Genomic DNA, 14404 nt, shown 5'->3' with positions numbered 1-14404 from the left:
GCTCATATTCTTTGCCTTAGTTATGATTACCTTTACACAGCTGACTGATATCCTCAGGCAGAGTTAAATCAGCACATCTCAGAGAAGATGAAAACAGGCTGGCAGGTTTGGTAAAGGGAATATGTAAGGGTGACACTTCACTGAACACCTTGTCCTGCATTAATTCATCCGGGGTTGGCCTTAAGAAACACATTTAAAATGCACAGCATGAATGAAAGTCTTCAAAATTACCCTAGAATAATGGCACATCTTCAAGTGGATAGTTAAAAGTCTTAAACACCTTATTAGTATAGAAAATAATAAAGCTCTCCTTTATTAGAGTCTTAGTAGAGTCTTAAAAAATAATCAAGTGACTGCAAGTAAATGCTGAATTTTTTTACCTTTGTTGTGCTTTTTGTACTAAATTTATGATGTATCAAAAGTTATTACATATGAGTATCTCCACTGTTTACTTTTAGCTTGACCATCATGTACCTCCTTTACTGAATATCTTAATTAAGTAATAAAAATTTAAACTGATAATACTTCTGGTTTTCTTCCTAGTCTTAGTTTAATGTGGTATATTTACCCCAAGCTATGCTTTAAATACCATTCCTCTCTTCCTAACACATCTTAATAAAGATGTTTTTCTAAAGACAAATTGGAATACATTATTTTCAAATATTACATACATACAGAGTTTAGGGATAACTGTATGGCTAACAGTGACATCATCAATGAAAATAAATAATACAACTTCTAAGAAATCCTTTTATATTATCAGTGATTGTTAACTCATCTCATGGTTTATCTGGGTTCTTTTCTATAATACATATTTGCCAATAAACTTTTGTTCTCATTTTTTCTCATATCACTTGTATCATATCATTTGTATCTCATATCATTTGTGGAATATCTACATTCCACAGTTTAGCTGATTTTCTAATTGGAGGCTAGAAAATGAACTAGTAACTTCTTTGGTATATGCTCATTTTCTGACCATGGTTTAATTACTTTTTCTTCTTTTATTACCATACATTAAAACCATAACTAACAGTTATGGTACTGATATAAATTACATATTACTATAAGTGTAAATATTCTTATTTAATCCATTAGTATTAAAAAATTCACTACTTATATGTTAGGATCTCAGTAATAATCCCAAACTCTTAATATCAACCTCTTGGAAGGGTGGAAGGTGAGGCACTTCTTCAAAAGATCTATCACATTTTCAGGAAGTTCCTGGTAAATAAAGAGAGAAAAGAACTATTTTAAATGATCCACTTAAAATTTTATATTACTTAAATGTTTGCTACTTAAGGACGTTCCGACATGTTTTGAAAGTCTTTATTTGGACTTTATACAAATTCGTATTAGTTTGTCACTCTGTGAAACAGCAAATATGTAGAGAAATAAACACAGCTATAAAACAGTTTGCTACTGGATCCCACGTATGCAAAATAAATTTTCAATAGAAGATTTGTGACAAACCTTTATAATGTCCAGACAACCATGCTCTTCAGCCAAAACTATTATAGTGTCATCTACACAGTCTATAAAAGAGAAAAATCATATGAATTAAAGCTGCTTTTCTAATTTATCAAATGGAAATTGAGCTCTGATAAAATTTTTTTAATTGCATAATGCAGTTTTGGAACTTGGAGTATTAAAAAGCTTGAGACTTTGTTAACTTTACTTACATGTTTTGATAAAAATAAAGACTTCAGATACTAAGCAGTAATTGAATCACAGCTACTGAAAAAGAGCAGCTTAAATAGTGGGATAAAGGAGTGATTCAAGGAGGTAAAGATTCTCTCTCTCCCTCTCTCTCTCACACATATTACTCTTTAAAAAGGCTTTATTATATTTTTATGATTATAAGACTATTTTTATTACACACAATTTGGAGAATATACACATATTTCTCTGGAATTTAAAGTGTAAGTTTTAGTCTGTAGACTACATTTAGAAATCTCCAAGACTCCTTAATAGTTATATTATCAATCTTTGAAATTAAAGTGGTAAATATGGTAAAATTTTATGCAATTTTGTTTACAATTCATTATTATTTAATATTTACATATTATCTTGTACATATCCTTATTTGTAAACCTTATTAACCTGGACACCAATCTGTCACTCTTTTACACAAAGTGCTCTATCTCCTTTTTACCACCCGTGTTTAATTTATTCTACTCTTAAGTAGATTACACAAATTTACAAGTTTGAATTACAAATATTTGTATCTAATATGCATGTACAATATATGAGGTTGTTATAAGGAAAAATAATATTCTTCCTTAGTCAATACAGTATTCACATATGATTCATCAAACAGAAAGCTCAAAAGTTAAGACATTGTCTGAAGGTAACTGCTACAGAGAAGTACAATTTTATATTCTCATATTTTGATTTCACAAGTTAGTTTACTTGGCTAGATCATAAAGCTAAGACTGTATCCATGCACATTATAATGCCATAGTGAATAAGGAAAGATCTATTATAATATTTCAAAAGGCATTTCTTAAACTGTTCTGCTAATGCTTACCACTGATCATTAAAAAATTTGAAGAAAGTAAAGATATTTCAGTGTATTCACTATTTAGAAGAACACATCCTCAATGTGCATGATTACAGTCACTAAAGATTATATCTACATTTGAAAGACAATTAATTGTGAGACACTTACCTAATGTAAGCAAAAATTTTAGTCTTTCAGAAATATCCAAACTCTGAAATAATTTTCTTCCCTAAATAAAATAGGAAGAGAAATTTTGTTAACATTTACATCATTTTTCTTATGATGGTCTTTTTTTTTTTCAGAGCTGAAAATGATTTTATTAGGTACTTCTATTTCTCTTTAGAGGTTTTATTATATTTTTGAGTTAGCTCCACTAAAGACAAATCATTGGGGACATAACATTTTTTTAAAAGTTGCATAATATTTAACATTCAAATATTTCACATTTCTAATGATCATTATATTCTAGCTTGATCTCAAGCATTCTTCACTTTTGAGACTCACTTATACCTGGTTGTCTAGAGAAACTCCAGGCTACTAGGAATCTTATTTGATTAAGAGACCAAGATGACTCCTCGGAAAGATTCTTATTACCCTTTCATCTACCCAATAATTCTTACTTATATATCACAATCCAGGTCATCTGTTGTCTCCATTAGGAAACATTCCATGATGCTCCTTCCTCTTTCCACGATGACTTAGACAACCATCTTTGTGTTCCCATAGCACCTGATATATTTCTTTAAGACACATGCATTATATTTTAATTGTCCCCTATTAATTGGCTTCAAGGGGCTCCTTGGAATGGAGTCTGGAATCAAACACTTACAACTTCAATGATTATGGGTTCAACAACTACTGTGTGCCAAGTTGGAGTATTCATCCCAAGTCATGTATGTTGAGCAAATTACTTAACTACATTAAGTCTCACTTTTCTCACTTCTAAACTGGAATGCCATGCAGGTTGCAGTGAGGGTTATATAATGTATAAAAAAACACTTAGCATTTTCTGCACAAAGAAAATACTTCATAAATGTTGGCTACTGCTATGTTTTTCTTATTATAATCAAATTAAACTTCTATGATCCTTTAAACAGGCTCAGAAGGAGAAGGCTTAAGAAGATAACCTGGTCTTTATGTAGAGAAAGAGACTGCTTTTCTTTTTTTTTTTTAAATAGAGAGGAAACACTTTCTTAAGAACTTACTGAAATAGAACTACAAGTGGAGAGATCATTGAAAAAAGTTGCCATTCTTCTTTTTTCTCAATTTCTTATACTATTATCAATATTAACCTTCTAAAAATGCAGGTTTGATTTCATCAATATCTTGTTTAAAAACTTTAAATGGTCCCACATACCCTATATAACTAAATATATACTTCTCAATACAGCATTCAAAGTCTTCTAGGATATGGCTCCACTATAACTTTTCAGTCTAAATGCTTACTACTTACTACTTACCTACCCTGTGATGAACACACACACAGACGCACACACATAGACACACAAAGCAGGTAAATTTGATTACACTGGGCCTACATAGGCCTACAGACTGACTCATGTTATTTCCTTACTAGTAATTTTCTCTTCGTGTCTATCAAAGTTCTATATGGTCACTTCTTGCTACCCACAGGGGGTTGGTTGGTCCCAGGACCCACTCAGATACCCACATCCACTGTTGCTCAAGTCCCTTATATAAGATTGTGTAATACTTGCATATCCTCCTGTACATGTTAAATCATCTCTAGATTACTTATAATACCTAATAAAATGCAAATAATATGTAAATAGATGTAAATCAATGTAAACAGTTGCTGTCGTATGGCAAGTTCAAGTCTTGCTTTTTGGAACTTTCTGGAAATTTTTTTTCAAATGTTTTCAATCTGAAGTTGGTTGCATTCGTAGATGCAACAGAATACAGAGGGCAGACTGTATCCTTTATTTCATTCTCACTTCTGAATGTTAATTTTGTGAGTTAAAGAATTCAAAATTCAAAATTATTTTCTCTTAGCACTTTGATAGTATTGGCCACTGTTTTCTTGCATTCACACTGCTAAGAAGTTCAGTGCCAATCTAACTGATATTCTTTGTAGGTAATATGCCTTTTCTTTCTGGCATACTTTAAGATTCTCTCATTAACACTGATAAAGACACCAGAGCTTAGTAAAAGGCAGCTTAGTGTGTTGGTTAAAGGTGTGTAAAGCTTTGGATACAGATTGATGGATACAAATCTGCTTAACTGCTTACTATTATGTAACCAGGACAGGTTGTTTAACCTCTCTGTACCTCAGTTTCCTAATTTGTACAGTAAAGACAGTAACTAGATAAACTTTGTAAGGCTGGTGTGAGTATTGATTGAGATAATAGATGTAAATAGATTATACAAGTACCTGGCACTTACAAAGTGCTCAATAAATGTTACCCATTATGTCATCATAGGTCATCTCCTAAAAGTTTAGTATGAGATTTCTAGATACTTATTGTTGTTGTTGTTTGTATGTTGTGATTTTTTTCTCTTGCCTTGCGAGGTAATTAGTAGGTTCTTCCAAACTGAGAACTTCACTTTCTACTTCTGGTACAAATATTAGAATGTCTGAATCTATATTCCCTGTCTTTGAAAATTTCTTTTATATTTTCAATCTCTTTATCTCTTTGTGTCATATTCTGGGAGAATTAATCAGTGTTTAGTGTGTCCAGTTTCCTATGATTGATCTATTTAGTTCTTTATTTCTTTATTACAAATAGATTTTTTTTTCTTAAAACTCTTAACTGGTTCTCATTTTTTTCAGTAAATGTCCTTGACTTCTAGTTTCTATATTTCTATATTTGTTTCATGAATTTAGTTTTTTCCTTTCTCTCTTAAAAAACACATAACATTTATTTTAGAGTCCTTTCTACTGTAAATAGAATGTAAATTCTATTCATTGTTTCTTTTTCATAGATGTCAACTTCAGATGCTTGGTGTTTCTCAGATATGCATTCATCTTTTAATACAGAGTTCCTATACATCTTTTGGACTATGGAAACTTCTGGGTGGCAGAGTAGCTGTACTGACTTTCTGGTGATATGGCAAGAGCTTCCTAGCAAAATGTTATAGCTTCTCATCTATTTCCTTAGAATTTCTAGTGTACCAAAAGTTCCTTTTGTTAAATGTTGGTGTGTTATTAATTTATATCTTAATATTTTGTATGAAATCTAAAGATTTGATGAGGTAGAGGAAGATTTAAGCCATCCTAAAATTAGACTGTCTAAACTTTCGGCAGCACATAAAATGTCATGAAGCCTCTGTGACGGTATTAATACTTACTTTCTTGGATTTCACACAGCTCTCTGGTGTTTATCTTCAAAGTTTATGAATTTACATTAAATTATAAGCTCTTTGACAGTGCATCTAAATCACAGTTTATTCACTACTGCATTGCTATATACACAGTAAATACTCATCAACATTTGCTAAATTGAATTACTCATATAAGGCATACTTAGATCATTAGTAAAGAGTTTAAATACAGGTGATGGTAATAAAAAGAAAACGCTATACACTTCACATTTACACTTATATATATACTTCACAATCACATTCCAATAAAATTCTTCATTTAGGCTATGATTTTAAACAAAAATAAGATTTACTATCATTTTAAATCAATGAAAAGTAAGATGGTCTAGATGAAGGACAGCAAAGAATCAGAAAATCTGGCATTTTCCCTTAGAAAAAGCAATACCAATGTGTATGCTACCATGTTATTATGAATATTTTAAAATTAATAATAAAATCTAACATTTATAGACTGTTCACAATTCAACACTCAATTCTTTATATACATTAAGTATCCAAGTACTTTATATACATTATGTCATTTACTTTTTCCAACAGCTTTACGATATAGATACTACTACTATTTATGGGAGTGGAGCCAAAGCCTTAAGAAGTTGGGTTAGTTACCCTAAGTCACACAGCTATACTTTCCTGCATTAGATTTCAAACCCAGTTCTGTCTAACCACAAAACTTGGCTATTATGCATTACTACTTCTGTTGTTGTATTAATTCTCAAAATGCACAAAATGAAGAAAATAATGTTAACCTAACTCTTAGATACGGTAAATATCAATGAGTTAGACTTTCAAAATACTTTAAAAACCCCTTGGAAGACAGAACAATAGATGAATAATAAAAATGTCTGCCTCTAAAGACCTCATAGTTCAAGTAAAGCAGATAAATGTGACAAATGCTATAACAGGAGAGCAAAGAAGATAGGGACCTAATCCTGGCAGGTGTTTGGACACAGGATCGACAAAATGTTAGTTGTCTCTCAATATTATTCTCATTTTGAACATGACCCTGTTAGTTGACCCTCCAAATCCATTCTTGCACCTATATGTGGTCACATGAGTAAACTGTCACTAGTGAAAAGTACAAAGTTGATATTTGCAATTTTACATCATCTTCTTAAAGACTCATTCCTCTCCTTTTCCTATGGCTAAAAAAGATGATAAAAATATTTTTGGAAATTAGATGGTTAGAATGGTGGAGCCAACCCTGACAGGCTAGGTTTCTACAAGACACTGTGGAACAGAGCCCACTCTAACTTTCTGTGACAGTTAAATGAGGGATGAAAACATCTATGTTCTTTAAGTTACTGTATTTTTAATTCTTTTGCTTTTAATAGCTGTGTAGTCTTTATTACCTTAATAAATATAGAGGATATTTGGGGAAGGCCTCATAAAAAGCAAACTCAATTACAAAGTGAGTCTTATAGGAGACAGAACAGGACAGAAGGTATTTGAGGAAGAAAGAATACCACAGAAGAGAAAGAGAGTATGAACATACCAAAGTGTGTAGGCAGTTTCAGTGTAAGCTTTTCTAAATATGTTTAATCTTTTCACTTAGTAAAGTGTAAATTTTTCATACTTAATAAAAGTGTAAACATTTCTAGATATATATACCAACATAATATACAAAAAAATCATTAAGCAGGATTTTTTAAAAAGTAAAATTGAGATTTAAGTCTTTTCTCCTTATGTCTGGTCAATTTACAAAGCAAAAACATATTATTACTTAATAGCTTTCCTATCCAAAAATATTTTTCTAATAAATATACAACTTATTCTTATTAATTTATTATTTCTTCATACATACCACACAAAGCTCAAATAAAATGATTCCAAGAGACCAGACATCTGATTTGGGGCCAGAAGGCAACGGTTTTTCACTTGGTACATGATCACTCGTCTTGAAAATTCCTTGTGCAATTACCTCAGGTGCCAAGTATGATGGATACCTACAATGATATATTTTAAAAATGAATAATGACTATAAACTATAAACAGGAAAAGAAGTATGCAGCAGTACATTTTTACTGTCAGTACAGTAAGATCTATGCAAAAGCTCAATGCAATAAATTAACAATTCTTGCTATGAAGAATTCTAAACTAACCATCATAATACAAGTCTTTATGTCTAGGAATAAAGAGCAAATATATGAGTCTCAAGTAATTTAAAACCTATCTCTACAACATTAGTTCTTTTCTCTGCTTTCCTCTGTGTTAACACATTGTCTTCTTTCAGTCTTCCAGGCTTCCAGGTGTTTTCCCTTCTTCCTTACTATCTTTTCTTTATACTTAACTCTTTTTTTTTTAAATAGTTTTTTTTTTATTGAGTTATAGTCATTTTACAATGTTGTGTTATACTTAACTCTTGTTTAAAGTACATTTTATCTCTGAAAACAGTATTTGTTCTTTTGAATGCTAGGAATGTCAAAATCTGTAAAATACATATAAATTGAAAAGTAAGACTCTTTCCCATCTCTATACTCCAGTCACCCATATATATTCATGTATGAATAAATTTGACCAACCATCACCATTGTCCCATAGGGAAGCATACACAACACGCACTATTCTGTACCCTTTCTTTTTCACACAAAATATATTATGGAGATCATTCTAAAAAAATAGTTTCCTTGGGGAAACTTTTGCAGATGTACACAATATATAGTATTTTTAGCAACACTGTTTGTAACATTAAACAATCTTATGGTTACTGGAGTGGGAGGGAGGGGATAAACTTGGGAGTTAGAGATTTGCAAATATTAACTACTATATATATATATGTAAAAAACAAATTTCTTCTGTATAGCACAGGGAAGTATATCCAATATCTTATAATAACCCTTAATGAAAAAGAATATGAAAATGAATATATGTATGTATATGTATGACTGGGACATTATGCTGTACACCAGAAATTGACACAACATTGTAAACTGACTACACTTCAATAAAACCTACCTTTAAATTACAAAAATAATAATAAATAAATAAAACTTCCAACTGGTGATCTCTAGAAGCATGCATGTGACTTTTGCCCCCAGAATTCTAATTTTCCTTCCAATCAAAAACTGATTAAATTAATTAATAAAAGTAATAAGCCCTACGATTTTTTTTTTAATGTAGATTATCTCCTTTTAGCAAGAATCCCTTCTGTAGCATAGTACTTTAACACCCAAAGAAAATTACCAGAACTCTGCTGTGAGTACTGACTGCTGAAATAAATATACGTGCTTTTCATCATCTGTTTGATGTTTTAACAAGGTATTAAGCTACTGGCCAACTGAAATAAATGTCCAATTTCTGACTCTACAATATTTTGAAACAGATGTTAACATTTTACTTTGTTGTTTCTTAATATTTGTCTTTTGAACCAACTGCAAGCTTCTTCTGGTGTAAATGTTTTCTTTCATGCCTTAGCTGTTTGATCACTTTATTTTTCCTGGCTAATGTTTCATATTTTTCTCTTTGATACCTTCTGGTCAGACCTTTTGGGTCTAAGATTTCAAAGTAAGCCAAACCAAATGGCACACAAGACCAATTCAATCCAAGCATTTAAAATTCAAACATTAACTCTTCAAAATGCTTTATGTGCTTTAAGAAAAATCACTTGCTTTCTTCTATTCATCACTAAAACCCAAAGCACCTTTAAGTAAAAGGTACAAAATTAAAGTAATTTTCGTTTGTTTTGTTTTTAGATTTCTCTCTTATACAAACTTAGACAAAATGAAGAAGCACGTTTACTGCAGCTTCTTAAAAGCTACTCAAAAGGCAATGATCACATGTGATGAAGATACTAGAGCTCTGCAATGAATTTTAATTATATGCAAAAGGTTTTTTAAACAAATAAAGGATAGGCTATTGTTACAAAATTTTGTTTTCTTGAGTGTGAAAACTGTTGCCTATGCCACAAGTTTTGATACACAAAACTATAAGATTATGAATGTATGCACATTAATAAGTGAGCCATCAAAATAGAAAATTTTCCCATTAAACAATGAGCTTCTTCAAGATGGGAACTGACTTTATCCACTTTTGTATATCAAGCAGCCAGAAGAAAAGGTGTTCAATAAATATTTTCTTAATAAATAAAGGAAAGAATGATTAGACAGTTTAAGGTTATTAGTTATGACCTAAGTAGTAAAAATTTTAAGTAAGAAAACCTACAGTATAACTTAAAAAGATAAAAGGTGATTTTAAAATGAGACCTTTTTTTTTAAACATCTCTTTAAACAATATTCTCCTGCAGAAACTCACTCCATAACTCCAAACCACAATTCCCAATAATGGAGTGATAGGACTGTCTTTAGAGAGCCCAAAAAGCAAAACACAAATAGATATTATTAAAAACAATCTCACAGTAATTGGAAAAGATGCTTAAGATCTCTAGATAACAGTATTATATCAATTTTAATTTCCTGGTTTTGATAATTGTTTCATGGTTCTGTAAGAAAATTCTTTTCTTTAGGAAATATAAAGTGAAGTATTTAGGGGTAAAGGGCCATTATGTACATTACAACTCTTAAATGATTCAGAAAAAAATTTATACATACACACATATGTGTAAGAGAAAAGAAAGAGATGAGACAAATGCAGGGAAATGTCAATTTCTGAGGAATCTTGAATGAAGGTTATACAGGAATTCTTTGTACTATTTTGTAACTTCTATATATCTAAGTTAATGTCAAAATTAAACACTTATTAAAGAATTATATTATTAACATGTTTAAAAAGCAACTACTAAATATATAAAAAATCTATATCAAAAGCACACAATTGAGTACAGGATGAAATCAACTTTCATTCCTTTCTGGAGACCAACACAAATCTGGAATTCCATGTGAGAAGTGATCAAATAAACCTCTCCAAAATTAAACACAGATTTTCAGGTATAGAATCTACCCCATTACCTCTGATATCTACAATGATTTGATTTAAGTCTTAATGTACAGTAATATCTTAGAGAACAGGGAATTAATTTTTGCAACATTAGAGAATAATACGAGAGTAATTTTTCAGTCTTGAGGAACACACATTATCACTAAGTGAGAATCTGGGCAGACTTCTTGACTTATATTTATCTAGTTCTGAATGAAATAAAATCAACCAGTAAACATTAAAGGTGAAAAAGGTCAACATCAGGGAACTTTTGTATGCTGGCAAAAACCCACTGTCTATTCTTTGAAAAATATGTGGAAATTTAGGATATGTTTAATTTAAAAGAGCTAGTTTTGTGTGAAAAAGTAATATAAGTAATAATTAACAAAATACATACTTTATCAAAGATTACAAAGTTTAAGACAGAACTCAGAAAACATACATATTCTTACCCAATTGGGAAATCAACATCATCACCATATGCTGTCATGTGGTAAAGTCCAAATTTAGCCAGTTTAACATGTCCCTACAATAGTAAAGAAAAAAACTGACTATAAAACATTTTAGTATTATTGGCAGGGAAAATTATGAACATATATTTTATAAGTAAGGAAACCATCATATAGTCATATACACTAAGAAAAAAATTATATTTTAATTTATCAAAATTTTATTAAAAACTCTCAGTATTTGAAGTATGCTTTATATTCATTACAAATATATATACACACATATATAATAATATAGATATCAAAATGACTAACATTAAACAATTTTTGCTGTTTGCCTTTTCCAGGCTTCTTAAAAAATCAAAAATGGTCTCATTTGTCTTGAATCCCTGCTTAGTATATTTTGTGGTAATTTTCACAAAAGGGTTTTTTTCCCAGGAATTTGAGTCCATTCATAATGTTATAATTTAAACCTGACGTGGACGTTCTTAACTTGAAAAGATCAGTTCACAAATCAGCAAGGCATTAGTGAATCTGCTCAATTTCCAACACTTTTTTATACTGTTTGAGGATAACCATAATTATCACAAGTGGGGCCCTTAATAAAAAACAATTATAAATTTCTTAAATCTCCTGTTTTTTTCCTTTTAGATTTTAAGAATTAAAAAAATTAAGTCAATTGTAAAATTGGTTTGTTTTCTTTTCCTCAAGAACACTATTTCCCAGCATTATAAGACATTTATATTCTAAAACAATTCAGATTGGTTAGATACTTTACTACCATAAGCATGAAATTAATTAGAATCATCTTATCTTTATATTTTAATATTATAGGGTGAGTGTATTGAAAGTCTGGAAGACAATCAGAGAAAAAGAATAATACCACTAATACAGAAAATAATTTTCCAGAAAAAAATCCTCATAGTTATTTTATATGCTCATAAAAAAGAATAAAATTATGATTATTTCTGAAAAAGTATCACCCTGCTATCCATAATTCTCTTAGCAGGGTTGACTAGCTTTTTATTAATCCCTTAAAAGATTTCCAAGCAGAGAAGCAGTACTCCAATTAAAAAAAAGAAGCTATGTATGAACAGCTGGTAAATAAAGAAGATAAGTGAGAAATAAAATAGAAAGAAGGAAGTAGGAAAGAAGAATAAAATGGAGAAAATACATTGCAGTTGTGCTATGAGAAAAATGTTCTATGTAAATAGACAATCTTACTTAAGATGAAAAGAAATTCAGAGGGGTAGACTGGGAAGCCACAATGCTTATCTTTTAGAAAATGTGTGAAAGGAAAAACAAAACATGATATTAGAAAATGAGTTTTACACAAAAAGAATAACACATGTGAAAGACACATGGATTTATATAATTTAAAGTTACTTTTTTTTGTTGACCACAACTATATTACATTTCATATAGTCTTTTCATTATGAATAGTATTAAAACATATTCTAATTTTATAGTCCCTCTGATTAATAGAGTGGATCTGATTTCAGTAGCATCCAACCTGAAATTAAAAAAGAAATTACTTAATGAATAATTTGATGATTACCTTTATATCCAAAAGGATATTATGAGGAGACAGTGCCCGGTGTACTATACCATGTTTGTTCATATACTGTAGGCCCTGAAGTACCTCAAATGCTATGCACAGAACTTTTGAATAGCTACAAAAGGAAACAAAAAGTCACAGATTAATAGATCAATTATAAAGCAGATATAGAACCTGCTTTACAGAATAAAACAAGGTTCAGTGATAAAACTCAAAGAATTATATTTTTATTGTTCCTCCTCTATTCAGAGAAAAAGAAGCTATACATTTTCTAAAATATCTACTTGCACATATTTTTGATTTTCTGATTACAACAGAGTTAATCTGACAAAGAACCTATAGTTTCCTAAAGGTTAATTTAATAGCAGCATTTGTTCTTCTAGGAAGGGAGTTTAATTTTGGTGGTGTGCAAATGACCTTCTGCAGGTTTGGCTTTGCCAAATTATCAGGACAGTTTCAGAATATATGGCAGAACTAAGTCAATGAAAACCACCTATCTTGCTCCAGACAAAATACCTAAAAAGAAAAAGAGCTACAATATATTTTATGGCAGATAGACACGAGCTTACTTTCCACATCAGTCCACAAAGCAAACTCTAGTAATTTATGATTTATCACACATTTCTCTTTCCAATCCTATTCTCTCTTAAGCCATCATCTACAGGGAGCCCCAGTTTCTTTCTCTTTCTCCCTCTACCTTCGTCTCTTTCTTCCTCTGCAGTTTTTAAAAAATAAAACATCATTCATATAGGAAGTTAGGAAGAATATACAGAAAAGTAAGGGAGACTAATTCAAATCCAATCCCCCCAACCACCAATATTAACTTTTGGGTATAGATCTCTTTTCTACTTTTTTTTTTTAACATTTTAAACTACACTTAAAAAAAATTAGTATCTTCTGGTAACCACTAAATTAATTTTTATAAAAAAGTATAAATAACAAGCCAACAGTGACAATAAGATGAAATTATAAAAAAGTATTCAACTTAAAAGCAGGCAGAATAAAAGGAAAAAAGAACAAAGAACAAATGAAACAATTAGAAATTAATTAACAAATTTTAATTCAGATATATCAATTATTAAATTAAATATAAATGCTCCAAACTCACCAGTTAAAAGATAAGAATTGCCAGATTGGTAAGAATTAAGACTCAATTGTATTCAGGTGACAAGGAACCCACATTAAACAAAAGATGTAAATTAAAAGTAAAAAGATGGAATAACAGATCACTGATTGCCATGGGCTTAGGTGGAGGGAGTGTTCTGACTACAAAGGAGAATGGGAAAAACTTGCCTGATAGGATTGTTCTATTCTTAATTTTGGTGATAGTTAACAGGACTGAGTTCGTCAAACTGACTAAACTGTACACAGTAAAAAAGGGTAAATTTTAAGGTATGTAAATTAATCTCAATAAACCAGACATTAAATAATAGGCTGAATAAAATTTTTTAAAATAATGATTACTATATGACTCCTTCCTCTAAATTAAACCATAAGAAAGACTCAGAGATGAAAAGTTAAAATCTCCCTCTCCTCCCATCCTAGTCTGACCTTCCAGAAGTAACCACTATTAGCAGTTTCTGTTTTCTTCTGGTGGCTAGACTTTTACTTAATGTAATTAACTCTTCACTATGCAAGATGATATAATTAACATATTTCCCATTTCCCTTTTCCAACTCTCTGACT

General features: G+C 30.4%; 1 protein-coding gene across 6 annotated transcripts in view; it reads right to left on the bottom strand.

Moving 5' to 3' along the window:
* Positions 1-14404, bottom strand: part of TBCK (TBC1 domain containing kinase) — a 197058-nt gene that overhangs the window by 145256 nt on the left and 37398 nt on the right. For all 6 annotated transcript variants that reach the window (XR_012499465.1, XR_012499462.1, XR_012499463.1 and 3 more), the window contains exons 4-10: positions 12719-12833; positions 11164-11237; positions 7644-7785; positions 2672-2732; positions 1474-1535; positions 1163-1224; positions 31-179 (exon numbers count right to left, since the gene is read on the bottom strand). Coding sequence is in view for 1 of the 6 variants with exons in the window: in XM_010953629.3 (XP_010951931.1) it covers positions 31-179; positions 1163-1224; positions 1474-1535; positions 2672-2732; positions 7644-7785; positions 11164-11237; positions 12719-12833 (665 nt within the window). In the remaining 5 variants the exon portion in view is untranslated. The remainder of the gene's footprint in view (positions 1-30; positions 180-1162; positions 1225-1473; positions 1536-2671; positions 2733-7643; positions 7786-11163; positions 11238-12718; positions 12834-14404) is intronic.

This window comes from Camelus bactrianus, chromosome 2 (genome assembly GCF_048773025.1).
Source record: "Camelus bactrianus isolate YW-2024 breed Bactrian camel chromosome 2, ASM4877302v1, whole genome shotgun sequence".
Taxonomy (NCBI): domain Eukaryota; kingdom Metazoa; phylum Chordata; class Mammalia; order Artiodactyla; family Camelidae; genus Camelus; species Camelus bactrianus.
This window is presented reverse-complemented; position numbering and strand designations above follow the sequence as displayed.